We start from the raw sequence: 26,892 nt of genomic DNA, 5'->3' as shown, positions 1-26,892 counted from the left end.
TTATATAATTTAAAATAAAAACTTGCTTTACGAAAAGGAAGTTTCGTACATCCCATGGCAAATATAACCAAGCTAAAAGTCTTGAAATTACTCGGCCACACTGAAAAATCAAATATCAGAATTGGTAAAATATCCATAAAGGGCAAAGGCACTAAAACGAGAAAACGAGGTAGCCTAGGCAACTACAATAACGGCAAGACAAGATGCAAGCATGAACAGAATTTCAACTTGACGACATTAAACGAACTTCTATAAAATTTAAACATTGTCAAAACAAAAATTTTGTTTTGAAAAGTGTTCGTTTCCAATAATTCTAGTCCTGCTAAACGACTAATTTCTAACTTTAATAAACGATTATATTTTTTATAGATATTGCTTAACGTGAAATTGTAGTGGAATAATTGAAGATTTGTTGCTGCAAACGAAGAGATGAGTCACTTCCCTTGGTCCCTGATCATGGTCATCTCAATCTGGGCCATTCTGGCCGTAGGAAACCAAACATTCCAGGCCACTGTGGCAAAAGCTCAAAGTAAAACGTTTTTTTTTATATCCTGATAAATGTAACTTAGGCTATTGTTGCTTTGTGTCTTGTGTTTGTGGCTTGAAGAAGTAATTTTTTCACCAAAGTTATATTAAAAGTTGTTTTTTTAAATTTAAAGATTCGATTTGAATAAGATGAAGATGTTGTTATTATTACTATTGCGTAATTGATTTTTAAATAAATGATGCTAAGAGATTAGATCGTTGTGCAAACACCAGTATTCGATAAATGCAAATTAGCAAGACTGATTCTAGTCGAGTTGGAAAGACTTGCAAATTTTCTGGATAGAAATTGGTGGAAAATGAGGTCTATTTTTGATCTGACTAAACAATATTAGTTATTGGTGTCTATACGTTTATATTGCGATCCCAGAACGTATTTTGTTCTATCTTGCAAACTAATATCTATCACACGGTAAAAAAGTAAAAGCGTGTTGTTTCAAATAAAAGTTAATCTGGATTCTGAGTAATAATAATAATAATACAGTAATGCTTATTTTTATATAGCGCTGTATTTATCGCAGAATGCGTTGGTCCTGAGCGCTTTACAAAGCAGACAGTGTCAGTGCAGCCGTATAGAGGCGCAACTGAGTACATTATTACCCTATTATTATTGCATTATTAATATTATAATAGTTCTGAGCAGAGCATGATTAACTTCCCTTTAGCCATACGGACAAGGATTCTTCATAATGTTGATTAGAATATATTTTACTTAATTTTCAACAGTGTTTAATAAACGAAATACATTCAAAATAGACAACCAAAAAAGATTTGAAAAAAAGGAGTGCTTTAAAACATGACGCTCTAAAACAGAATACAAAAACTCCAAGTCGGCTTAAGTTTGACAAGATTCCAGATTCGTGTTTCAGAAGTCTTGTGCTGCGCTCTCATTTCATTTATACGATTGTATGATGTACGCAGTATAGTACATGATGTACAGTACATACGGCTATATAGTATTTTATATGTTATATTACAAAATATAATTATAACACATAGATCCCACAAAGAGAGAAACAGGTTGTAAAGGTTAATTTGATAATGCAGTGAATCAATTTACTTGAATTAGCTCTAGTTCGCATTGCGCTTGGCATTGGGCATCTTTTGTCGTATTAATACCACTTATTGTGCCAAGTTATATGATATAATAAAATAGCTGAAGTGGATAAATTGGGAAACCGCAATTTTTTTAAATAATTGATGTCGAAAGTACATTCGGAAACAGACATTGCAGTCGGCTGCAGCGTGGGTCAGGTGTACGTCGGAAGGCGTACACCGATGCATAGCGCTCAAGTCCGCTTTCCCGCAATGCAGGATAAAGATAATAAAACAAAACAAAAACATTCATAGACCTTAAATTTTCGCCGCATCTTCAGTTTTCCGATTTCATTCGAAATTTTCCTCGCCGCATCGGTATATAATTGCTCGGTATCGACACTTAATTATAACAATTCTTTTCAAGTTGAACAGGAAGTTCTAAAAGTGATTGGGAAGAACTACCGAAAGGAATTAAGCAGGCTGAAAAGTTTCCGTTCGATCCTTACTGCCAAACAACGAGTGATTCAATGTGGCGCAAGTGAGAATATAACAGAATGGTCAAGCAATCATACACTTTGATGTTCAGAATATATTCATAGTGATGAAATCTAGGGGTTCGCACTGATTTCTACAATATTTGTAATCAATGTGCTGTTCCATTCGTTTAACTTTTTGCGGTCCAAGTAGATCGCTGGGATGCAAAATAAAATTATGTAATATGGTCCAACGTCACTCATGGGATGATGTCTACATATTGCTGATCAACAAGGTCCAAGCATCTCCGTAGGGTGATTTTGAAAATTGGGAAATTTTGAAAAAAAAATTTGGACAAAAAGTTAAACATGGTCGACTCAGTAATTAGAAGCTTTATAAAATTTTCAGCAACCGAAACCAAAGCTGCATATTGTGACTTCGTTGCTGATGCGGAGGCTTTGTTGCAAAGAGAATGCAGCTTGACACGCGCTACCTTGTGGGAGCGATGCCGTGAGGATTTGGTTTTGGGATCCAGGCAAGCGGTGATGCAACTGTGCGAGAATAATGCGACTTTCCAAGCAAGGTTAGAATATTTTAAGACCTGTCTAAAACGTTTTATTTCACAATCCATTCAGGGTAACTTGCCAATGGCGTTTTGCTTATTGTACAGCGTTCGGAACATCGTTTTCAATACAGATTGAGGAATGTGGCTGTGTGGATGCTATTATTATTATTTGGGACATTATTTAAATTGTCTTTGTCCTAATTTCATTCATTTGTCTTTGCTCTGTTTGAACAATAAGCCTTGGTTGGTTTTGAATCTTTATCCTCGGACTGACAAAGCCTTGATTGGTTATTCCTGGTAGTTTCGCATACTTGTAGAGGCTTTTGACGCAGGGCCGGTCACCGAAATTGGCAGAGTGAAGTTTTCCGATTGTTGAAGTGTTGCCGGGGAATTATTCCATACACTAGTTGTTGCTGAATGAAGAGCAGTCCTGAAATGCGTTGCTCAAGCGCACATTCCGAGAGTCGAACCAGCGCCCCGTGATCTTGAGCCGGGCACGTAACTACTGAGCTAACGGGGCGTGGCACTAACGTCATTTATCAGTCCGTTTTTAGATTGGTTCAACGTTTGCAGACGTTAGATCAATGTAAAAAAGACATCAATTGGCTGGGATAAGCTTAAACAGATTCTGAGTAACAGATTGCTTTGGTATGAAAAATTCTTGTGTGAAATGGATGAGATAGCCTTTATTTTTTTTTTCAGGGTAAAACAGGAATTGGGTAACCTTCTCGTGCAAACTGAACCCTCTGAATATTTTCCATACCTGCACCTGTCCAGCGTCGAAAATATGCAGATGAACGCGTTGCGACAATGGATTGATTGCAATGATGCTGTAATTATGACGTCATAATATTAATGATCATAAAATATATCACTCTCTTTTGGTTTGTGAATGGATGTTGCTTGTTTGATTGAATCTTTTTCCTCCGAATGGGAAAGCTTCTTCGAGAGCTTAATCCTAGCAGTTTCGCATACTTGTAGAGGCTTTGAACCATTGACGCATGGGCGCCTAGGCGGTTACCGAGATTGAGAGAGTAAAGCTTCCGATTGTTGTTGAAGTGTTGTTGCGGAGAAATTGTTCCATTCATTATGTGCCGCTGAATGGAAAGCAGTCCTTTGAATGCATTGCTCAAGCGCACACCCCGAGAGTCGAACCAACGCCGCTTGATCTTGAGTCGGGCACTTGATCTTGAGTGAGCTTACGGGCAGGCACAATGGCACAAGCGCTCTTGAGATAAAGTAAAATTTCATTACGTGAACGATGAATTGAGCCAAAAATTTTCTCTGACAAAGATTAAAAAAAAAATGCAAAGAAAACGTTTCGACAACAAACTTCCCTTCATGTTCGATTTGAAAAAATCATTTATATCACAATCTAAAAATCTCACTTGGCAAGCAATTTCCTAGATTTGCTGTCCGGGTTCATTCGCATTGTTTTGGTTATGATGTTCTTGCTAAATTTCCTTTTCTCACTCGCTCATAATTCCCTTGCTTCTCTCCACAGCGTCCTCAAGCGGTTGATCTCACTTGTCAAAAGTTGAACCGACTCATCCGTAAAGCAACTTCGCTCCAGACAAAGGGAACCAGAAATCTTGCAGTGGTAATTTAAAATATAAAACTTTACGTGTGGAACGCTACAATAAAAGTTCGATCTTCCGCTCTCCAATCATATTAGAAGTGTGAAATGAAGTCAAATTTTTAGTTTCAATTTCATAAATGTGTGGTGGCATATATAACCGTTTTTGTAAACATTTCACTGATCCAAATACCACTGGCTTGTTTTGTCTTTTTCATTTTGTTATAATAATTGCAGCCTTCTATTAATGCGTTTTGCTGTATTTCTTCTCGTTAGCGCCGAATTGCTTTTTATATTTTTATTTACTTTATAACTTAATGGCCTACTTTACTTAGTTGTTGTGCGATGGTGCGCGGTGACTCTGTTCACTCTGTAGATATTGCTGTCATCCCAACAAAAGCATTCAGTTCACCATCTCATAATGAACTCTGTGCCTTAGACACCGCCAACGCTTTTGTGGGCTGATCAATAATAAAATAATCTAAATTTGAGCAACCCAAATTTGTCCTTACACTTACCATCGGCTGACATTGCAACGACGCAAAAAGAGAGATTCTGCTCTTTAGAAAGTATGTCTAACGATTGCTTACGTTTAGGTTGCTGCTGCATTAAACAGCCTCCACCCAGAACCGCTACGGCCTTGCAATATAACCGAAAGGTAAGGTTTGTCAAGTCACAATCCAGCCATCAAGTAAATGATTTTTTACATTGATTCAACGTCTAAAGAATCTACGTAAAACAAGACTTATTTAATGGCTGTATGGTTATGAATTCAGCGACGTCTTCTTCACCAATGAGGCAACTCAATGGCGGAGGAAAAGTTATTGCGGTTTTGTTCTTTCTTGGATAACTCAGTGAAGTAATGCGGCTACATGGTAAATCTGATACAAAAGTGAAAACAAGTGGTCACTAAAAGCTGCATGTTAAAATTTCTAGAAATAAGCCAAAATATCTTGCTGTATAAGTCTTGTTTATTTTGAAAGCTGTTAGAATCTCTGTGAAAAAAGTTGCAAAGGTTGCAAACACTTGCCCTGGATACTGTGATTCGTGCTGTGAGGGTCGGCGGCAATGATTTTCCATGTTGTTGCACCTAAAACCATTGTTGACTTTTCCACAAGTGATTATTTCTGCTGTCAAGTGATGTATAGTTACGCAATATCACAGCCAGACAGCAAAATCCATCATTTTTACATTGATTCAACGTCTGCAAAATGATGGATTTTGCTGTCTGGGAAAACAATCAACAAATCAACACTGAGTGGCATTTTGCGTCCCAGACATCAAATTTCGTCATTTTTGCATTTATTCAACGTCTGACATTGTTGACCGTGGAACATATATCACCAATGAAAGATAGATGTTATGGAATTATCTATAAATTGGTTAACGGCCTCTTATGATGAAAAAGTCTTCTATGAATTTCAATCTCGCATGTTTCACACCAGCCTATTGTGAGCTTAGCGTAATCTTTCAATGTTTAACGTCTGACGTGGAATCATTGTAAAAATGAAGGATTTTGCTGTCAGGGGCTCTACGCCCTTCACTTTCGCAAGATTTAGTTCCCTTATCCAGCCTGTCGAGTCTGTAGACGTTGTATCTATGTGAAAAGAACTAGTTTGCTGATTGAAGTCCCAGCCTTGGATCTATATTGAGGTTTACCATTGATTGATGTATTTTGCGGCGGGACTATATTTAGTATGCAATTTAAAACTTGTGTAACCAACAAGTTGTGTTGCCCGCGTTTTCTTTCAAGTTGAAGTGGTTGTTTATGGAACCTGAATGCGATTTATCAGTTTCAAAATGGGGGAGTTGTTATAAAATTCGTCTATCAATTTGTTCTACTTATGTGTGAAACTGTCAATTGACTATTCCCAGACAGCAAAATCAGTGATTTTTACATTGATACAACGTCATTTATTTTACGATAACTCAGTAACACGAACGTGCGGTAGTATCTTTGGTGCTGGTGGACAAAACAATTAAGAAAGAATATGATCAGGTTCCATTTTCAAATTGGATCCATGCCGCTCAATGCCAGCTCGAATTTAATTTCATCAATAAAAAAAATATACTTCTGTGTCCAACGAGTTTTGCCTTCGGCTCTGTTGACTTGAGGTCGATTCCAGGTCGGGTCAAACCGAACACTTTAAAAACGGTACCGATTGTTTTCTTTCTTGCATAACGCAGTGAGGATGAATTGGATAATAATGTCGTGACATCGTAAACTTGATATAAAATTAAACATGAGCCCTGTCGCTAAAAGACCTTAGCAGTTGTAGAGCGATAATAAAATAAAACTATAAACATTATGCATAACACAGTGAAGATAAGCCGGTGACGTAATAATGTGGTGACGTAAATCTGATACAAATGACGTCAATCTAAATCTGATTTGAAGATGAAGACCTAGCTGTTGTAGAGCGACAATAAATGAAACCATAACATTATTATTATCAATTAAAAAACTGAAAGCTTTCAGAGAATATTTCGTTGCTGCTTTATGTCCTTACAGACCATTGCCTCAACTAAACAAATCATAAACCTGTTCTACATACTACTACTACTTGAGTAAATTTTTCGAAGTGGCTATTTTTACCCACTTGTTGCTATGGTTACAATCAGGTGTTGCTAGAGTTAGGATTAAAGTTAGGAAGGATTAAGGTTAAGGTTTTGATCTTTGCCCACTAGTAAAAAATTTCCAAAATACAAGTTTTGGTTTTCAACAGCTTTAAACTTTTCTCAAATTAGGGCAGAATTCCTTATCTGGCAACGCTATTGAGCCACAGCCTGAAATTTTACGCCAATTTAGATTTAAACAACTGTCAATGCTACTGAAATAGATCAATTTATACTCACTGCCTGTCTTTGCACTCAAACGTGTACTCGCCTGGAAAGACCAAAAATAATTCTTAGAAGCGATCACTCGGGCCACATAAAACCAATCAGCACATGCAGAAGGTCTGTCCGCGGCTATTGTTCTGAACAAACTTATCCTATTATTACACTCTGATTACCGGCAAGGACGGGTTGAAAGATTGCGCCAATCCCACTATAGGCTAGATTTAGTCTGTGAAATATACGAGACTGAAATTCATAGAAGACTTTTTCAGCATAAGAGGCTGTTAACCCATTCACAGATTATTCTATAACACCTTTCATTGGTGATATGCGTTCCTGGACTTACACAGACGTTGACACTCATGGTCTTCCAAACGTGTCCGCCATTTGACATCCGTATAAAGTCGTTGGTTTAGGTCTCAACTGCTTTGACTTAACATTTAATGTAAAAAATTTTACGTTATCTAACGTGGAAAGTAACCGCCCATACATCTTTTGGCCAACCTTCAAAGTAATGTGTGTTGCATTTTTTCTCTTCCCTACAACCGCACTGCAGTAGGCTATATAACTTTGTAGATTTATTTTGCATGTTATTCGCTCTGAGGATGCGCGTTATCATGGTGCTCGAAACGTCAGAAAACAAAATAAATCAACTTGTTTTCCCTGTGTTTACTTTCACTTTCATCAGATGAACGTTGCAACTAGTGCTAGAAACGATAATTATCCTGATGAACACCCAAGGTTTTTCGTATTCATTGGCTTGACTGTTGTGTTTCTGGACTATTCATTCGGAATGTTTAAATAGCTTATGTCACAGAAATATTTTTCGACCTTTGCTTGTTTTTTAATATCATGCCCTAGACAGCTTATTTTCCCAGATCTCCATGTTTCTATATGTGCCCTACAAATTACATATGTCGCCTTTTAAACAATGTTGTTGCTCTTAACACCTGCCATTGTAAAGTGGAAAAGTCATTCCGTTTTTGATATTGTATTAATTTTATATATTTGAATCCCAACAGGACATGTGGTAGAAAACCAGTTACACCTTCTGTGACAACTACAACAGACTCCACCACAAAACTTTTCACTGAAGATTCAGATTCGATAGTGAGAACCAAAATCCATCCCTGTCTAGATGATAACAGGTAAGCCTCACAGTATTTTGGACAATACAAGCTGTGACATAATTCTTTGGACGTTATGAGGTTATCTGAAAAATTGCAAATACATAATACTATATGTTTTTAAAACGCTTCAACTTCGGATGTCGACAACAAACTGTACTTTGTAAAGTTCAATTCACCGCAATTGACCAACATATGATCAACACCAACCTTTGCTTTTTGCGGTTTATTTTGGGGTTTTGTGGCCGTGCTAGCTACATACAAATCTGTACTATATGAACATCTATTCCGCGATATCTAAAACCTTCGAAAGGTTTTGCCACCTTTTCCCGTTCATGGACGTAGTCGTAGGTATATCGTTTATTGTAGCTAGTAGCCTACTATCTTTTTCGTTCGAACAAGTCATTGACGGAAGACAGAATGATCCGTCCATCAAATAGGCCTGCGGACGCTAATTGTCTTCGATTATAAGAAAAAAAACTGAATTCTCCAGTAGGCTTATGCAGGGCCGGATTTGGAAAAAGAAAGGCCTTAGACTATTGTCCATTTAAGGCCCCTAACCTCCACCCTAACAGCCCCAGAGACGAATATTTCAAACAACCACTGATTCTATAGTGAATTATTAGTTATGGAGAAATATGCACACAAGCGGGGACGTCGCCAGCACATAATTTCAGGGAGGGGGACAAGTAAGGTTTGGTTGGTTGGTCTTGAACCTTTGGTAGACTATTATTACACATGTCAGTGAGCCCGGCAGCGTGGGAAGTCTAGGAGACCTCACTCAGAAAATTCTGAAAAAATGTTTAAAAAATTGCGCATTGTGAGAACACTTTCAGCCCAAATTAATAGTGAAGCTCGATCAAATGATGCTGCAACAGAGGGAAAAAGTTTATTTAAGTTACGTGAAACAAAAACAACTGTTTTGTTTTGTTCTGTTTATTTGCAGCATTGCGAGACATGGCGCTCAATCAATGAATTATTATTTGTCAGAAACAGTAGGCCTACATGTTCAAAATATGCAAGTTTGATATACACTGCAAAAGTGAAGTTCCCATACTGACAGAGAGACAACGAAACGACCATACGGTCTATTAGCCAATTGAATACTTGAAAATCAGAAGGGCCCAAGTCCACATTTTTAACAAAATGAGTTATACCCACCATCGTAATACTAACGCCTAGCGCTACCTTATGAGCAAATGAAAGATCCAAATTCACGCTTTGAAACGTGTTATCGAAGGCAAATAAATTTTTATGATTAGCAGAATGGCCCTAGTCCAGGACTTCGGCCATTCTTTCATAATAACTTTTTTATATCTTACATTCTTAGGCCATATACATTCTTATTCTTAGGACATTCTTTCATAAATTGACGTTTCAAAGAATATGATGGGACTCGTTCGAACTAAATTTCGGATCCTTAAGCCTAACGCTCTTCCTACCTTAGAAGCTAGTCAGTGCTATACTAGCTAAGTACCGATTTAGGCTGCGAAGAAGCAAGATGTTATCAAACTGAAAAAATACTTGCGCCAAGAAACAAGAGACATGATAGACCAACTCGTTACAACGGAAGATGCATTCTTTGATGCACAAAACTCAGACTATGAAAACTAAAGAGTTACTTTTTACACAAACTGCTTTTATCTTACGCAATGAACTGAAAAACTGCTTTTACTGTACATAACAAAAGTCTCAGATTTCTTTCATGATGAATGTATTTTGATATGACAATGGGGCAAGGTCAGTGGCGTACCTAGCGAGAGCGCCTCCCCCCCCCTCTGCGTGGCTTTTGTCACTGCATCTTTAGCTAAGAAACGCTCCGTTTTTTGTCCCAAACAAGTTGTTTATCAAAACAAAAAAGGTCTTCAACCTTAAGAGGGGGCCCTTAAACATGGGGCTCTTTAGGTGTGGGCCCCCCTGCGACTGCAGGTATTGCAGGGGGGTTACAACGCCAGTGGGCAAGGTGCTATCTATCAATATATCCAAGCAAAGCCCAGTGCATTACAAATTTGTGAGGTCCTGAATATAAGAAGGGTCCAAATCTAGTGAGTTTGACGATCCGCACCGCATAAACTATAACGCACAGCAACACACAATACAGCTTTTTTGTTGTCTATTCCCATGAGTAACTACCCTCATTAACCAGGCTTTGATATCTTCAACAAAAAAAAAATTGTGAAGTTTTTTTGATTTTCTCGAAATAGTATCACTTGGACTTGGGCCATTCTCATATTCAGGTATTCAATTGCCACCCTAAGGAAACGATAATTTTATCATTTGACACAAAACAAATGTAACTGACAGTATATCAATATCTACTTGCCAATAGCCTATAGCTTGAAAGTGTGTTAGTGGCTGCATAATATAAAAATATTTTTTTGCAGAAAGGGGCAATTTCCCTCCTGACTACGCCTCTGCACACAAGTGTTGAAATTAACCATTTGAAAATAACCAAATTTTGCAATTTGATTGTAAACATGTTGTGAAATATTAGACTACTGTAAAATAGGAAATATTAGTCAAAGAGAATAATAAACTAACATCGTTCGTAGCCTACTTAGCAGATAATTTTTTGGATGACTATTAACATTAAGCCATTTTCAAAATAACAGTTGAAAGTGTAACCTTTAACCTGTGTCATATTTCCTTTCCATAAGAAACATACCAGAAATTTAATTTGCATTATGACCTGTTTATGAATATTTAGTTTACTTTATTAGAACTGGTTTCCAGAAAATTTTACGTTATTATCAGGTGAAAGTTTCTCCAAATATATAGGCCATGTTTAAACGTTATTAAATATGCTTGGTACATCTTAAATTTTGAGGCCCCTAAGTCTTGAGCCCCTTGGCTTCAGCCTTTCTAGTCTAATGATAAATCTGGCACTGGGTCTATGCTGTAACCAGGAAAAGCATCTCTTAGCCTATATGGGGGGCTAAAAATGGACTCTTGACCCCAAAAGTCTGTTCGTAGGCAACCACGATAAAATTGAGTTTCTGCTGATAAATCATTAGGCTACTTCAAAAATTTTACAAACTTTTTTAATCAGAAACAAAGTTTTACATTAAGCCAACTGAGATGAATTAAATCTAACAAAAAAAACAATCAATTTTAGAACTTTATGAAGTTAGCCAGTAACTACAAAATGTATTGTAACGCAGTGATTGCGATGAATGGCCTACAAGATCCCTTTCTTCATTGGCAAGAGAGCACTCGAAGAAAAGAAAGCGAAGACAAATGTAAGACTCGCTTCATTATTTGTTCATAATGCGATTTTGTTGGGTTGCAATTATTTCAATGAGCTTTCTGTTTTACTTCGGGATGAACGATTTGTTCGTTTAACGCACATTTAGAAACATTTGAAACTGCATTCTAACTTTTAAAAGTCGGTTTAAAATTCAATTCTTTATAAACTCATCTTGAAGCAAATTAAAACAAAGCGAAGAAATTGTTCTTCAAAACAGCACATTTCGAATTAAAATATTTTGAAAATATTACTGTTTCGAACAACCCAAACGCAAACAACAACACCCAGTAGTGTTGATAGGAGGTCCAGAGGTACTTTTGGAATTGGGTTCAGGATAGGGCCCAGGAACCTTTCCAAGGGCCCGGGAATTTGAAGAAACTACGACATATTCTTTGGATGTAGTGTATTTTTTTTGCAAATGTCTTGATTTGGTGCCCGAAAATCACTGGTACCGGGTCCAAAATATCTTTTCAACGGTCCTGGCAATACAACCAAATTCTAAGCTACCTTGTTATTTTTTTCATGTGAAATTTTTTTACTCTGCTATGCAAAATATAACTCGAAGACTGTTAGCTTTTTACTTTTTCACTCTTTTTATGGCGTTTATCTCATAGTGTACCGTTACTGTTGATATAAGAAACAAAAAAAATTTTCCACCTCTTCGGGCAACTATCATTCCCTGAAAAGTGATCCCTTATTTTTTCGTTGTGTCTTTTTGTTTCACTGCATACTTCACCAGACAAGAAATATGGTTGAGAGGCGGAAACCCACATAACTGTCACAATGTGAGCGCTTTCATCACCACTGCAATGGAGCAATCCTTCAGAGAAGGAACATGCACGAATGTTATACAGAGAGGTAGGTTCCTCGGGATTAAATTTCTCTGGTAAACAATAACACTCTGATTGTGATTGTGTGGTAGTAATCCTATTTATAATATAGTATCACTGCGGAAGTATAAATATGTAGTAAACTTACCCTCTTGTAACTTCGTTTTCTTCTGACTTTAAGTGGGGTGGCCGGTGCAGATTGCAGTTGTCTACATCACTTTTTCAGCAACATTTTCTTCCTTCACTCCCACTATTTCCATATCGTCTGCCACACACTCTCTCCGTTTTCTTTTCAACTCTCTTCGCTTTCTTTCACCAACTTCAGCCAACAATTATCTTAAGCTGTTTTCGACAGAACCTTCGTCTCTCCTCACGGCATGGCCCAACCATTTAAAGCGGGTATCTCTCAGCTTCTTTTAGCTCTCCAACTTACATTCGTTCTCTGATGATTTCATTTTTTACTCTGGTTTGCTTTGTCGACCCCAGAGACCATCCCAACCCTCTCACAACTAATGCTGGTTCTGTCGTCGTCCGGAGTGATTGTTAGTCTTTTGTATGACGTATTTCTAATAAATTTTGATTTCATAAATTCACATTAGTTCTAAATATAGCCTAATGCAATTAAGTAAAATAATATTTGTGATAAAGCTGTTTAACGACCACAAAATCAAATAGCCTATTTCCAATTGGCTGTTAATTAATTTTTAGATTGTCCAACCTACGTGGGTCGACGCCATGTGCTCAAGGCTGCCCTTAAAAAGTTGTTTGCCTGTGATCAGTTGAAACATGACGAGCTACGTAGTTTTCTTCAACGGATGAAAGCAATATCTTGGCTACGTTTTCCCTTAAGTCATTACAACGGGAGGCTTCTGAACGTGAGCGCCGTCGCCAATATAACTTATTTTATTCCGGTGCGTATAACAACACCCAAGTTCATAAGCTTTTAAAAGGCTAAGTTGTTTTAAAACGCTGGTTAATTTATGTTGTAGCTTTTTTCTCCTATCGAGGATTACTCCTGGTAGTTAACGATTTAGATTAAGTGGATGGTAGTACAAGGAAGCCAATCTTTGTGACCATCTTCAGGCACGTCTTTAAGTGTCCTGCAACAGCCACATCTTTTTGAGCGGTGTCGAACCGGCGTCCTCAGAATGCCGTCCCAGGATTTTCACCAACACTCGGCTATACAAATTGTAGGTCATAAATGACTGTGTTTCCAAAAAGGATTCGAACTCGACTGATTTTTATCCGAGTTTGCGTTTATCACATACATTTTTTGCAAGTTTACATTTGTTGTGTCTTGACACAAGAAGCAATACTCTAACTACAAATGGAAACTTCACTTTGTCAATCACAGTTTAAAACAGTCTTCAATTTGATCAAACGTCCAACGAGGTATTGAAGCTCCGTCCAGCTAATCAAAGGCGGACACTCTAATTATTAGACACTAAGTTTGTTTCGCAGTTTATTAATATTTTATCCAGAAACTTTTTGTCTCCAGGGCCAGCGTTATGATCAAGTGTTCACAGCGGTTCTGCTAGGAGAAGAGGAAATAGTGCACAAGACCATGTTTAACATCCCATTGAGCACCATCCTCATCAGAAACTTCATGACCAAACTGAAGAACCATACAATTACTTATCATTAAGACAATCAACGTTTCCTTAACTGACTGCGACTGCTTGGTGTTGTTACATTTTAATCGAACTAAAACTTTTGTTCTCAGCTGAAGTTTCACGACCTGAATTACAATTTCGAGACTTGAAGTCGTAACTGAGCTGTCCGAAAGATTCGTTTTAGCGCAAATTTTCTTGCTAAATTTTGATTCTTGAGCTGTTTGAGTTTAAAAAGATTTTTTTTGTGAAAACAAAGGAGCGTTGTCAGAAGGGGGCAATTGGCCACCTGGAAATGTTTTAAATAAACATTTCACACTCTGTTACTGAAGGTTTACTAATGATTTAGGCTGAAAGTAGCTTACTCTCAAAATGCGCTTTTTAAGACATTTTTTTAAATTTCTAGAGGAGGTCCCCCAGAACCCCTCTGGATGATTCGCTTTTGCTGACGTGTCACCGGGCAAAAATAGTTATTTGTTCTCCCCCCGAAATTTTGTGCTGGTTACGCTCCTATCTTGGAAGAGTTAACGCTGAGCGATATGGCACAAATATCTCAATTCAGGCTGAACGCAGAGCTCACTTGCGATAGAAGTTCCAAGAACAAGATTGGTTGAATTTCCGCCATTTCAATGAACATTTTTGCTTTTGTCTACACGGATTTTCACAACCTTTCTAGTTCGCTTTATTAGTTTCTTTTTTTCTCTTTTTTAAAACCGTCCACCTGTAATAATCACTATCCAGGACCGTTGAGAGAACGAGTTGATGTATAAAGCGAATGTCCTGGCTATATGTCTAAACGTAGCTCCTGGACTTTGTCAACGTTCTTACTGCACTCCCAAGCATCGTGCTTGAACGTCGATGCATTTGTCCGAAGTGGCTTCGCTTTATGATGCAATAGTGTCCATGTGGTGCGCCGGATACTTTTTTTGTTCAATAAAATCATGGTGGGTCGTCAGTAATGTGGAACGTGCCAGTTGAGACGGTAGTTTACGGTTAATGCAATTACCGTATGGGCAGAGTCGTTGTGAAGATAATTTGAGCTCGGCAGCCTACTAATGAGGTTTTTGGGAGACAAAATCAAGACGCCGCAATCACATCAAGTCAACACCAACTGGATTTGCTGCAAATGCGCTCAGCCTAAAAAATATGCGAGAGGTTTTTGGAAGTTTCCGGGATTCTAAAATCATTCCTAGCCAGGGTCCTAATTAAGTAAACTACACGGTGGATCCCTCTATTTACACTACTGGATGGAGGGGTTTGAATCTTTATCCTCGGACTGACAAAGCCTTGAGGGGTTCATCCTGGTAGTTTCGCATTCTTGTGGAGGTCATTTTGTGCTTCAAAACATAAATGCAACGCTCTGCACACCCCAATCTAACCTGACGAGCAAACCAGTCGTTTCTTTATGGCCATAACGTATGCAGACGAAACTGATTTCGGACTAACTAGGGTGCGCTTTGGCTCACGAAGAAACAGTCAGAGGTCAAAACGAGCATACGATTGTTTAATGTTGTCAAACGTCGAAATAGCGCATTGCTCCAAGGAGAGCAGGGATTCTTATATTGTGAAGTTTACAACAATGCTCTTTCCGGAACAGTGATCAAAATGACAAGTCGGCCCTAACCCAGTCAAGATCATGACCCGAAATGTAGCAAAGTTGATTCAAATAACCAAAGCAAAGTGTTCATAAAAGTTACTTTGCAAGCAGTTATACTGTAGTGACAAAAACGACTACTGTCGGGAAGGATGGGACGAATTAATGATCGATTGAAAAATAACTAAGGTGTCATTACTATTAAACTAATTGTTGATGGTGGCGAGCACGTGTTTACATTGATTCAACGTTTGCAGACGTTCAATCAACGTAAAACATCGGTTTGTGAGCTGGGAAGTTCGACAATAAGATCAGCAGTTTGAATGTTGCTAATGTTTCCAAATTCAAAACCATGAAATGTCTAAAGACATAAATGTCGTAAAAGCACTATATAAGTGGTTTCGTTTGAGAACATTTGCGGCCAAAATTTGTAATGTTTTAATGGAAACAAACCAGCAGTCACAGCGTTGCGTACAACCGCGGCAGCTAAATATTGTGGACACTAAACAATCGGATGAATCTTGCGGCTTGATCGTGTCTATGTCATACAAAAACGTTGCAAGAAAACTCTATTCAAGCAAAATACAGCGCAAATTTAAACATGGACTACGAATCGATGAGTTTATGATTTACTGAAGTCCTCACAACGGTTGTGGTCACGTTTTCAACCAGTTCCTACAACAGGCAGAGAGAATAGGGCAGAGGATTACCGAGGGAAACGCGGATGTTAAAAGAAGTTCTTTGTTCATATGGGATAGTTGAACATAACATCTTGTCTGGCCAGCTCCAACAGCATAGGGTCGTCGAAGAATTTGCTGATGGAAACATCTTCACTCAATCCTTTCCTGCGTCTTGTCTTTACCATAAACTCTCGAGCAAGGTGGGTGGCCGGTTGGGGTTCCAGGGGTCGGATAATGACGCTCTTGTCCAAGGGGTCGCCTGGAACAATCTGCCAGTGATGGAAGACAGATAAGTTGAAAGCCTGGCCTTGGGTGTGGGTCCGGAGATCGGTTTCAAATCCAAAAGAGTCTATTGCCGGGACAAACGCCTTGATGGTGTAGAGCGGCGATCCAGGGATGGGCGCGTCTTGAGTTACGTGACCTCTTCTCCTCGCCAAGACCGTGTAAACGGCCGACACACAATCGGCCGGGGCCACCACCTCGACAAACATGTATGGCTCCATCAGACGAGGAGTTGCCATAAGGAAAGCAGAGTAAGCTACTCTTCGAGATGTTGGAATTATCTGGCCACCCCCTCTATGAAGAGGTTCTTGCGCAATTACAGCATCTAGGATCTTGAATTTAGCATTTCGGATCGGTTCATCACATAACGGACCCTCTCTTGTGCCCCATTGGAAACCTTGCACAATGCTGTCCTTGACTGATCCAAGTAGACTTTTGTCGACTTCTGAAGGCAGGGTGTCATCTACTAAAATGTTTGGCCCAGAGTTGTCAGGCCCAAAAGCCCAGATGGAACGAGCAGCAAGTAAATCCCAATCGTACTTGGTTTGAAAAAACTCTCCGAGCCTCTTGCGGTTCCAGCCGATCTGTACCACTTCTCGCTCGATGTCCTCAGCAAGTCCTTTCTCGAGCGGTTCTGCAATCATTGTTAGTTTGTTCTTCCTGTTGGGAGTCTCAGCAAAGCATTTGAGTGATGAAGTGTCGACCACTGTTTCACAAAACGCGACTACCGGATCCGCCACTTTGATGTCGATCTCAGCATACATCCTCCTCAGATCGTGCATCACACAGTCCAGATATAGCTCTCCGGTTCCAAGGATCACGTGTTCTCCTGACTCTTCCACTTTGGTGGTCAGGAGAGGATAACTTTTATTTACTTTTCGCAATCCGTCCAACATCTTTGGCAACTCCGATGGGTTGACAGGTTCAACGGCGATTTTCACAACAGAACTTGTGTTGAACTTCAGTGGCCTTAAAATTGATAAAGAACTTGTCAAATTTATTGTTATGAATATTAAACAACGGTTAACAACTGTAATGAAATGCTAAAAATTATATTACTCTTTCAAGCAATGTGACGAGACATTTAGTGATAATGCATTGCAAGACTTATAAGATTCAGGACAACTGTTAATTGTTTGCTTGGATTGCCTTAAAACTGATATATACAAGAAGACTACAAGCTACATTGCGGTAACAAAGAGCTTGGCATAAGTGAGATAGCAATCTTCTTCAGTTCACATGACATGATGCCAAGTTATTTTCGATGAAGAAACTTTACAAGATCAATTATCATAAAATTACGGATGCTTCATCATGCAAATTACCTGAATAGATGTTAATACAAAAGTTCAACAGCTAAAAATGCCAAAAAAAAATCATATATATATATGTATTCAAGTAATTTATCATTATGTATATCGCACTGTACATGTTTCTGTTTCTTGAATTATACAAACAAATAGTGGCTGTTTTTATGGTCTGTCTGGTCCAAAGACACATTGCCAATCTGAATGGTAAAAGAAGGCACTCGGCTCCAGTAGGTCAAACAAAAATAAGAAACATATATATATATATATATAATATGCCGTTAAGACAACTGCACTTTCTGCCGCAAATACCTGAAAATGTGAGCCTCTTCGTTTCCTCTAGCTTGAGTGATTGTGCTTGTCTTGACAATGGGCTCATCAACGCCTTCCATGAGGACCCAGTTTCCTGCTGGAACTCTGTTCACTTCGACAGTGTATCTTGCTTCGGAGATCCATAACCTCCCCATAGTTAGTACCCGAGAATCTTCTTCATCTTCCAAAGTATAGTTTTCTCCCAAGACTTTTACAACATCACCTGGAAAAACAAAAGCAAGAAAATCAAAGATGACATACAAGCTTGCTAATTTCTGGTGTTTATGTATAGTTTATATATTATAGTGTTTATTTTGTTTCTTTCTAAACTTCTAGCCTCTAAGTCTAGAGTAACTGCCAGGATTAAGCTCTCAAAGCTTTCCCAGTCTGAGGATAAAGATTCAATCAATCAATCAAATAGATATTGATTTTTGTGAAGACATATAACATTGTAAAGATCACTACAGTAGTTTATTTTTTCTCAAAATGTCAAGACAATACATTAGTGTATTATAATACATAGCAAAATGAGAGAGGAAGAAAGAAAAATACCTGTAATAATGAATTAGCAGTGCACACCATATTATTATAGTACAAAAAAGGTCATAACGAAAAATATAACATTTATACTAAGCTAAAATTTACTGAAGCTTTTGTTACCTGCATGGACAGTGCCACTGATTACTCTGCCAAACACTCGAAAACTGACACCATCTTCAGTAGAATACATTTTGCATGTGTGAACCATTAGTGGGCCATCTGGATCACAGTTCTGCATGGCTTGAGATAGCTCAGAACTATCCAAAGGTCCGGTATATGTGTGGGATACTTTTGTGCTAGCTGCTTTTTTGGCTGAAGGTATATGCTCAACACACATGCTCACAAAACCAGAAAAACTTCCCATAAATCTTGAACAAACAAGCCGCAGCAAAGGCCGAATGTTTAGCTTCATTTCTTCTTTTGTTAAATACACACCCAAATCATCCAACGCACGAGGCAGTGTTGAGTCAGCATCACCAGTAACTTGAGCAAATATTTTATAGAGAGGTTCAAGCACAAATTCAACAAAACTTCTCTGGGCATTGGTTTGAGGAGGTTTCTTGTTGAATTTTCTGGTTTTTTGATTGAAGTAAACATCTCCCCACAATCTCCTTGCAAAAGCACGAGGATCTAAATCATCACCAAACTGTTTCACATACAGCTGTGCAAATGATGTCAAGGTGAAGCAGAAGGCATACTGAGAACTTGCAAAGCATATATTTCCAAGCAAAGGGGAGACCATAGGAATGTTCTCTGAATCACTGTAAGTGCTCAATAGTCCGTTAATCTCATCAATGATGTGTTTCAGCTTAAAGTATGCATCAACTGGGGGAAGTTTAAGCTCTAAAATTAATCTATCAATTTTGTTAATGCAGACTGTCACAGCCAAGCGCTCTTGCAAAGCATGCTTCAGCAGTTGTTCTGTGTTCAACAAGACACCTTCTGAAGCATCCACAAATAACACAATGCCATCGCTTAGTCTCATTGCAGCAGTGGCTTCGTCGGAGAAGTTAACATGGCCAGGTGTGTCCATAATGTTAAGAAGAAAGCTTTTTCCTTTGGTATCAGGCAAGACTAAAGTAACAGGCTGAGCTTTTATACTTAATCCACGTTCTTGCTCTGATAGCAAAGTATCAGTATACCGAAGATCACACTCTTCTTTCTTCATAATATCTGAATGAGTTTGCTCCATCAAACAGTCAACAAAGTTTGTTTTACCATGATGTAAATGACCAGCCAATAATATGTTTCTGATCAATTCTGGACTATCCATCATGTCCGCTAAATACTCCATGTCATAAGCTGTGTTGGGGAATTTTTGTTCAACAAGAGCAAACTTTTTTCTCTTGATAGGAGCAATGATTGGTTCTGTAAGTGGTTGAGCATCTTCTTCTTCAACAATTGTTTCAACTTCAGGGCCATACACTTCCTCATGGGTGGGATAATATTTCTTATCTTCATGAAGTACAACTTCCATTCCACGCACATGACCATCATCATCATTATCATCAATTCCTTCATTCATTTCATCATCTTGACCAGGTGAAGATGCCAATTCATTTTCTTCTTCATCTTCTTCCTCATCATCTGAATCAAGCTCTGGACCAGTATAGTTGCCAAACTCATCATACATATCACCATCCATACTTAAGTTTTTAAAGTTTTTTTCACCAAATTATATTAAAGATCAAATGCTAATATAACATCAATAGATACAAAACAAGATTAGATATATACCTATTTCACAAACTTCTCCGACAGAGCAGACTTTTCTCCATAACAATTGGTTCAGTGCAAAATAAAGATGTATATATATATTATATATATGATTGTAAGGTTATCTACATGAGCAATAAATACTACAAAAAGGTCTCAATGCCAAGCAGAGTAATTTATATCAAATTCAGTTACTACTAGCCTTGTTTTTTTTTTGGTCATTTATCGATCGACTGATTTTTTAGCCAAATGTCCGAAAAAAATATAGTCAATTCGGTCAAAATGTCTGAAAAAATATATGGCCAATTCTCTTCTCAGATAAAACACGACAACGTTTCTCAGCGAAACTTAATGTTGTAGCTAGTCAGGAAGTGCAAATTTTGGTTTGTATTAACGGATGCAACCTAGTTCGTACCCTCAGTTCGTACCCTGAAAAGATCGAGAAAAAAAATTTAAAAAAGCCGAAGTCGCTGATTGCAGTTTCCGCAAACAAACAAAAACTTTTAGGATCCTTCCCAGAAATTTTAAAATGTTTGCGGAAACTCCGATCAACCCTAACCCTTTTAAAATGTTTGAGGAAACTGCGATCACGACTTCGCCAAACTCTTAAGATCATTACCAGAAATTTTAAAATGTTTGCGGAAGCTACGATCAGCGACTTCGGCTTTGTTCCATTTTTTTCTCTCGATCTTTTCAGTTTGTTTGTTTGCGGAAACTCCGATCAGCGACTTCGGCTATTTTTAATTTTTTCTTCTCAATCTTTTCCTAACCCTAAACCCTAACCCTTTTAAGTTTTAAAATATTTGCTGAAACTGCGGTCAGCAACTTCGGCAAACTTTTAGGATCATTACCGGAAATTTTAAAATGTTTGCGGAAAAACGGAAATTGCGATCAGCGACTTTGGCTGTGTGCTATTTTTTCTCTTGATCTTTTCAGGGGGAAAATTGTAAAATGTTTGGGCTACGGAAACTGCAATCAGCAACTTTGGCTTTTTTAAATATTTTCTCTCGATTTTTTCAGGGTACGAACTGAGGGTACAAACTGTTCAGGGTACGAACTGGGTTGCACCCGTATTAACTACTTGAAAGGAAATATTTTCATCAGAAAAAATAACCAAATTTTTCAAATCATTTCAGACAAATGACCGAAAAGTCTCAGCAAAAAAAAACCCAGCTACTAGCAATACCTCAACCGTCAAAGAACTGGCATCAGTAAATGCAAAATGTTGATGTAGCATCCTTATGAAGAAGTGGTGAATGTGGAAATGAGCAAACAATGCAACATCTACTACAATGCCTTGGTCTGAAAGCAAAACGCTCTGCATAAAACCAGGCCGAGTTAAAAAATAAAGAGCTTGCATGATGCTCCTGGACTACGACAATGTGACACAAAAGATTACAATGCCAACATCAAATCAAAGAAATTTTTATTAGACCCTACTGTAGTTTACCTGACGATTTTGAACTTATTAAACAGGGACAATTCTCTGCCACTCCTATACCTTCACTAATTCAGGAATGAACCAAATTGGGCTTGATAAGCGGGTTGACCTATTAACTATGGATTTAATAAGCAAGGACTACTGTACTACCGTACCACTGAAAGTATAATTTTTCTTGCACAAAATTGAAATGAAATGAAACTTACGGTATCACATCACAGAATACCGTACAAGATTATATTTGTTTTTACCAAACAAGTTGTATTACTATTTAGAGTATGTTTAAACTGTTTTGCGATCCACAGTGAATGGTCTCATAACCCAATTTGGGTTGCAACCCACTACTTGCAGATCCCGGCTTTATCTTTGAATCGATGTACATACATGCAAGCCTTAAAGCAGCCAGCTGCCATGGCCGCTAAGTAGTGCTTGAATGATCGCCTGTGCTACCTCCTCCGTCGGCCAAGTTTGGTCGCCGGTTTCTTCTAGCCAATTATTTAATTTCGCAATAGAATGATCGTGGATTAAATGTCAAAAATATGTAGTATCAAAGAGTGATGCAGAATTAGGTCAGCGCATCATAGTCACTACTGTTGTATTGAATATATCCAGCTGCGATCACCAGCGCTGTAAGTCTTGTTTGCAATTCTCAATGTTTATTTTAACGAAGTGCTCATTTACATCGGCTGGCAATATTGTCATTTTTATATCGATTCAATGTTGTCGGACATTGAATCGTTAAAAAGGAGAACTAGGTTAGTTGACATCCGCGGGTAAAACACGTGTCTTCATAGTTGAGAACGCTGTGGGTTAGTGACTTCACACCCTCAATGGTGACATCATAAACAGAATAAATGGTCAGGTTTTATGAAAGGCGGTATGCAGTTGAAACAATTTACTGAGCTGCGAGCAGTTAAAACAATTTAGGGTGGTTAGATGGTCCCGCAATACCGGATTACAATTCCGATAAAGCATTTAATGCGTGGTACAACGATTCTATTGCAGGACGTCGCCCAGACTTCAACAACGCTAAGTGATCATTTTAACATTGTTGCAAGTTTAATGCTATTTACTTGTGTTATCGTTATTGTATTTTGGCCTCCAAGCACGCAGATTTGGCCGCCGAGAAGGAGCTCTCGGTAGGACACGATGGCTGCCGGAAAAAAAACACGAGTTTTAAGGCCTGTACATGCATGATAAATGAGTGTGAATGAAATACGTATCCTATTCACCCTCGTAAAGTATCCTCTTTTCTTCATATTCCTTATAATTGTACCCTACTATTCTCACAACAGACGAAATAAAAGTTTCCTCGCTCTCTACCCTACACACCTAACAACTTAAACGTCAGACAAACGTTTTTTTCAGTCCTTCCTTAAAGCAATGCTCTTGTCTTTTCCTCTTATTTTCCTGCTTTCAAATTTTGGCTACCAAACAAAAGTTGCCAGGTAATCCGGAAGGATCTGGGACAGCATGAGGCTGACATTCAGTCAATCCATCATTCAATAAATCAGTGATTTCATGACAATTGACAGAAAATGTTTAGTTTTTGGAAAAGTATTTCATTTATGTAATAAAAAAAAATTGGATCAAATAAATGTTTACGTGACTTTCTTTACCTCGGAGACAGTATTTGAAACAAATGGCAATTGACTAGTAGACCGTATGGTCGTCAGTCGACCGTTGTCTCCCTGTCGGTATGGGAACTTGTGCAACTTTTGCATTGTGTATGTATATTATTGCTTGCATATTTCAAACATGTACCTATGTTCCTGTTACTGACAAATAAAACATTTATTGATTGATTGAAACAAAGCCAATTTATATTTTTTTGTAGAATTTTCGGTTACCTGGCAACTCTTGACCAAACCATGCTATTCCGTAATTAGGATGATCCTTTAGCGGACATAAGGACCAAAATTTGATGTTGAAACTTTTGAGATTTTAGATGAAGAAGTAACTGTTGTGCCACAAATATATAAACCACGCAACACAACCGGATTTAATAGATTCATTTCAACCACAGAAAAAATAAATATATGACAAAACAATCAAAAATAGCTGAGTCAGTTCAATTCAGTTTCAGCTAGTGTTTATTTCTGATCATCACAACGAAAACAATGTAGCCCATGCGTAGAAAATATAGCGTAGAAAATGATGAAAGCGTTAAAAGGCGAGTGTTATGACGTGCCTGACATCGAAGAATCAAGCTGTCTGGTGTGTTATTTTTTTTTAATATTACTAGGAGCTAATGTGATTTAAGAACCTTTGTTTAGCATTTTTTGGCCGCTGCTTTTGGTTTGCAATGGCACTACTGTGCATGCACAATTTTTTTTTACCCTGTAATGGAACTTTTTGTTTAAGCTTGCTTGCCATTTGGCCATATCTTTTGTCTCTTGAGAAGGCAGAATCGCTGATCTAAGATATGATGGCCCATATCAAGTGATTGAACGTCGTTCTAATCACTTCCTAATCCAACGTGGAGATAAAACAGACATGGTCTCTATTCATCGTCTCAAACCGTTTGTCGAGCAATCGATCAAGCAAGCACAAACAGAGTGAGCACTATTATCGCCTGAAATGATGTCACACGCTGTGAACAACAGTGATGGACCGTCGAACCCCGGAAATGTAGCTAAACAACAACCTCATCAATCAGTGACGTCATCAGCCCAAGAGTCCCCTATCAGAGAGTCTCATCAACCAGTGGAATTTCTCCCATTTGTGTCGAAATCGGGTCGAACAGTGAACCACCCGCAACCTTTAATTACCGTTGTATCATATGTCTATCGTGGCAGCTCATGCTGCAAAACCTTGGTTAACTCTATCAAATGCTTTCTCATAATCAATGAAGCATGCATATACATCTTTATTTACTGCATTGTAACTCTTACAAATCGTTCCGAAATTAAGTATACCCTCTCGTGTTCCTTTACCAGTCATAAATCCACTTTGAGTCATGCTAACCTCATTCTCAATAGTTTTACGATTTCTTAACAAAATTATTTTCAACAAAATTTTTAGTAGGCCTACATGACTGATCAAACATAATGTTCTAAAGTCACTGCAGTTCTTTGCTTTGGATTTCTTTGGTAGTCTGACAAAAACAGTTTCATTCATTTCTTCAGGTATAAATCCAGTCATATAAATTTCATTACATAATTTGTGTATGCGTTTGACACTTACGCCATTGAGTGCTTTTAGCATTTCTGGATAAATATTATCCTTTCCTGCAGCTTTATTACATTTCAGATCTTGAATGGCTTTCTCAACTTCAGATATCAATATTTCTTCACCTTCATTGTTGGTAATTTCAGGCTTACATGTTCTATCATCATCATATAATTCTGTTACATACTCTTCCCATCTACTCTTTATTTCCTCTTCCTCAAATAATAATTTTTCTCCTCTATCCATGATGCAGTTGTTTGCTTGTTCAGCTTTCTTCAAACATGTTAGCTGTTTAACTTTGTTGTGTAATTCAAGTGACTTATGAGATGTTTCTAGTTGTTCTATTTCACTGCATTGATTTTCCCACCACCTTTGTTTAGCATCTTTGCATAATTGGGATATTTCCTTATTTAAAGCTTTATATTTCTTGTGATTATTAAATTTGTTTTTCTTTCTCTGTTGCATTAAGTTAAGTATCTTCTCCGTAATCCAAGGCTGTTTAATATTTTTTTCTCTTTGATGGTAATTGATGGTAGAATGTTAGTAGCTGCATCATTTAAGGTTTCTTTAATTGCATTCCAACTTCTATCAATAGTTCTTGTGTAATTCCTTGAGGAATTTCTGTTTGCTGTAATAATTCAAATTTATTGTTTACTGTAATACTGAATTTCTCTCGATATTGTTCATTTTTAAGCATGTTCATGTCCTTATGTTCTGACATATTTGTTCTTTTCACTCTGGTCACAGCGGTAAACCATAATCTCTTCTTGGGAAAATTTTAACATAAAGTTCCCTAATCCGTTCGTCTGTATATAATGACCGAAAAATAAACACACTTTCGAAACGTCTATTCAAAAGTGTATTCCAGTAAAATTAGCCCGAGGCTATCGAAATGGCTGGTGCAACGCCGTACACCTAAAAACTGTCACTACAATACAAATTACTTGGATAAAAGACGGAACTTTTGTCCAGCTAGCAAGCACTAAGCCAACAGTTAAATGTGCGGCCAACTTTCAAACAATCATTTTACGAATGACCAGAATAGATATCAATATCTCAAATTCACGTAGAAAGTAACTGTGACGCAATAAATGAAAGACAATTATGAAGTCATTCCAACAGGTGTTTAAAGCTGATGTAATATTTCCTGTTTAAACAGGCCCAAACAAGTCCAAACAAGTTTGACACAAGTCTATGAACGATGGTGCAATTTTGGCACATTTTCTAGCAACTTCCATGACGTAATATTCAGTAGACTTGAACGGTTTTATATGACGTTTGATTTGTACAGAGATTGGCCGTAACACACTCTTTTTAACTTTATTTGGATTTTCATAACAACTGGATTGTGGTCAGACATTAGATCACATCCTGGATACGTTTTAACTTGTTTTACTGCGTTTCTGAACCTCTGGTTAATCACAACAAAGTCAATTTGATTCCGAAATTGATAACCTGGACTTTGCCATGTATACAACTGCCTAGCAGGATGTTGAAAAAGAGTGTTTGCTATTACTAAATCATTAAGTTTACAAAATTCCAGCCACCTTCTTCCACGTTCATTTAAATTGCCAAATCCATAACGACCAGTTGTGGGAAATTCAAGCTGATCACCCACTATTGCATTAAAATCACCCATTACTATATTAACTTCTCCACTTTTGGTATAGCCTACTTAAATACATCCTTTATTGACTCATAAAATAACTCAATCTCTTCATCAGTAGCCTATGTTCTTGGGTTGGTGCATAGATTTGTAATATGTTTACATTAAATGGTGCTGCAGACAATTTAATCATCATAACTCTGTTAGAAATTGGCCAAAATCCAATGACTGAGTTAGCTATTTCTTTTTCATCATCTTACCGACACCGTACGCTGTTCACCTCCTGAATATACAAAAACAAAACTATCTTCTGTCATTTTAACATCACCTATCCATCTAGTTTCACTTATCCCAATTAAATCAAAGTTCATGACCGACATGTCTTGTTTTAAATT

At 37.8% G+C, this 26,892-nt stretch overlaps 2 protein-coding genes across 2 annotated transcripts; one reads left to right on the top strand and one right to left on the bottom strand.

Moving 5' to 3' along the window:
• Positions 1-373: 373 nt before the first annotated feature.
• Positions 374-14,803, top strand: LOC145781260 (uncharacterized). Its single transcript, XM_082593036.1, has 11 exons — positions 374-529; positions 2,006-2,119; positions 2,464-2,638; positions 3,323-3,452; positions 4,125-4,220; positions 4,793-4,854; positions 8,057-8,182; positions 11,323-11,400; positions 12,148-12,266; positions 12,947-13,149; positions 13,737-14,803. The coding sequence occupies exons 1-11, from the start codon at positions 430-432 to the stop codon at positions 13,881-13,883; spliced, it is 1,350 nt and encodes a 449-aa protein (XP_082449162.1). The 5' UTR covers positions 374-429; the 3' UTR covers positions 13,884-14,803.
• A 534-nt stretch (positions 14,804-15,337) lies between these two features.
• Positions 15,338-20,253, bottom strand: LOC145780899 (116 kDa U5 small nuclear ribonucleoprotein component-like). The gene is made up of 3 exons (XM_082592557.1): positions 18,684-20,253; positions 18,024-18,246; positions 15,338-17,373 (listed from the first exon to the last, which is right to left on the bottom strand). The coding sequence occupies exons 1-3, from the start codon at positions 20,206-20,208 to the stop codon at positions 16,188-16,190; spliced, it is 2,934 nt and encodes a 977-aa protein (XP_082448683.1). The 5' UTR covers positions 20,209-20,253; the 3' UTR covers positions 15,338-16,187.
• Positions 20,254-26,892: the final 6,639 nt, after the last annotated feature.

The sequence above is a fragment of the Aplidium turbinatum genome, chromosome 12 (genome assembly GCF_918807975.1).
Source record: "Aplidium turbinatum chromosome 12, kaAplTurb1.1, whole genome shotgun sequence".
NCBI classification, from domain to species: Eukaryota; Metazoa; Chordata; class Ascidiacea; order Aplousobranchia; family Polyclinidae; genus Aplidium; species Aplidium turbinatum.
The sequence above is the reverse complement of the archived record's forward strand: the minus strand, read 5'-3'. Positions and strand labels throughout refer to the sequence as shown.

Coding starts and splice junctions, on each gene's coding strand:
- LOC145781260 (XM_082593036.1), top strand. CDS start 430: ATGAGTCACTTCCCTTGGTCCCTGATCATGGTCATCTCAATCTGGGCC. Junction 3,453..4,124: donor GGATTGATTGCAATGATGCT/GTAATTATGACG, acceptor TTCTCTCCACAG/CGTCCTCAAGCGGTTGATCT. Junction 12,267..12,946: donor CACGAATGTTATACAGAGAG/GTAGGTTCCTCG, acceptor ATTAATTTTTAG/ATTGTCCAACCTACGTGGGT.
- LOC145780899 (XM_082592557.1), bottom strand. CDS start 20,208: ATGGATGGTGATATGTATGATGAGTTTGGCAACTATACTGGTCCAGAG. Junction 18,247..18,683: donor CAGTGGCACTGTCCATGCAG/GTAACAAAAGCT, acceptor TTGTTTTTCCAG/GTGATGTTGTAAAAGTCTTG. Junction 17,374..18,023: donor GAAGAGGCTCACATTTTCAG/GTATTTGCGGCA, acceptor ATCAATTTTAAG/GCCACTGAAGTTCAACACAA.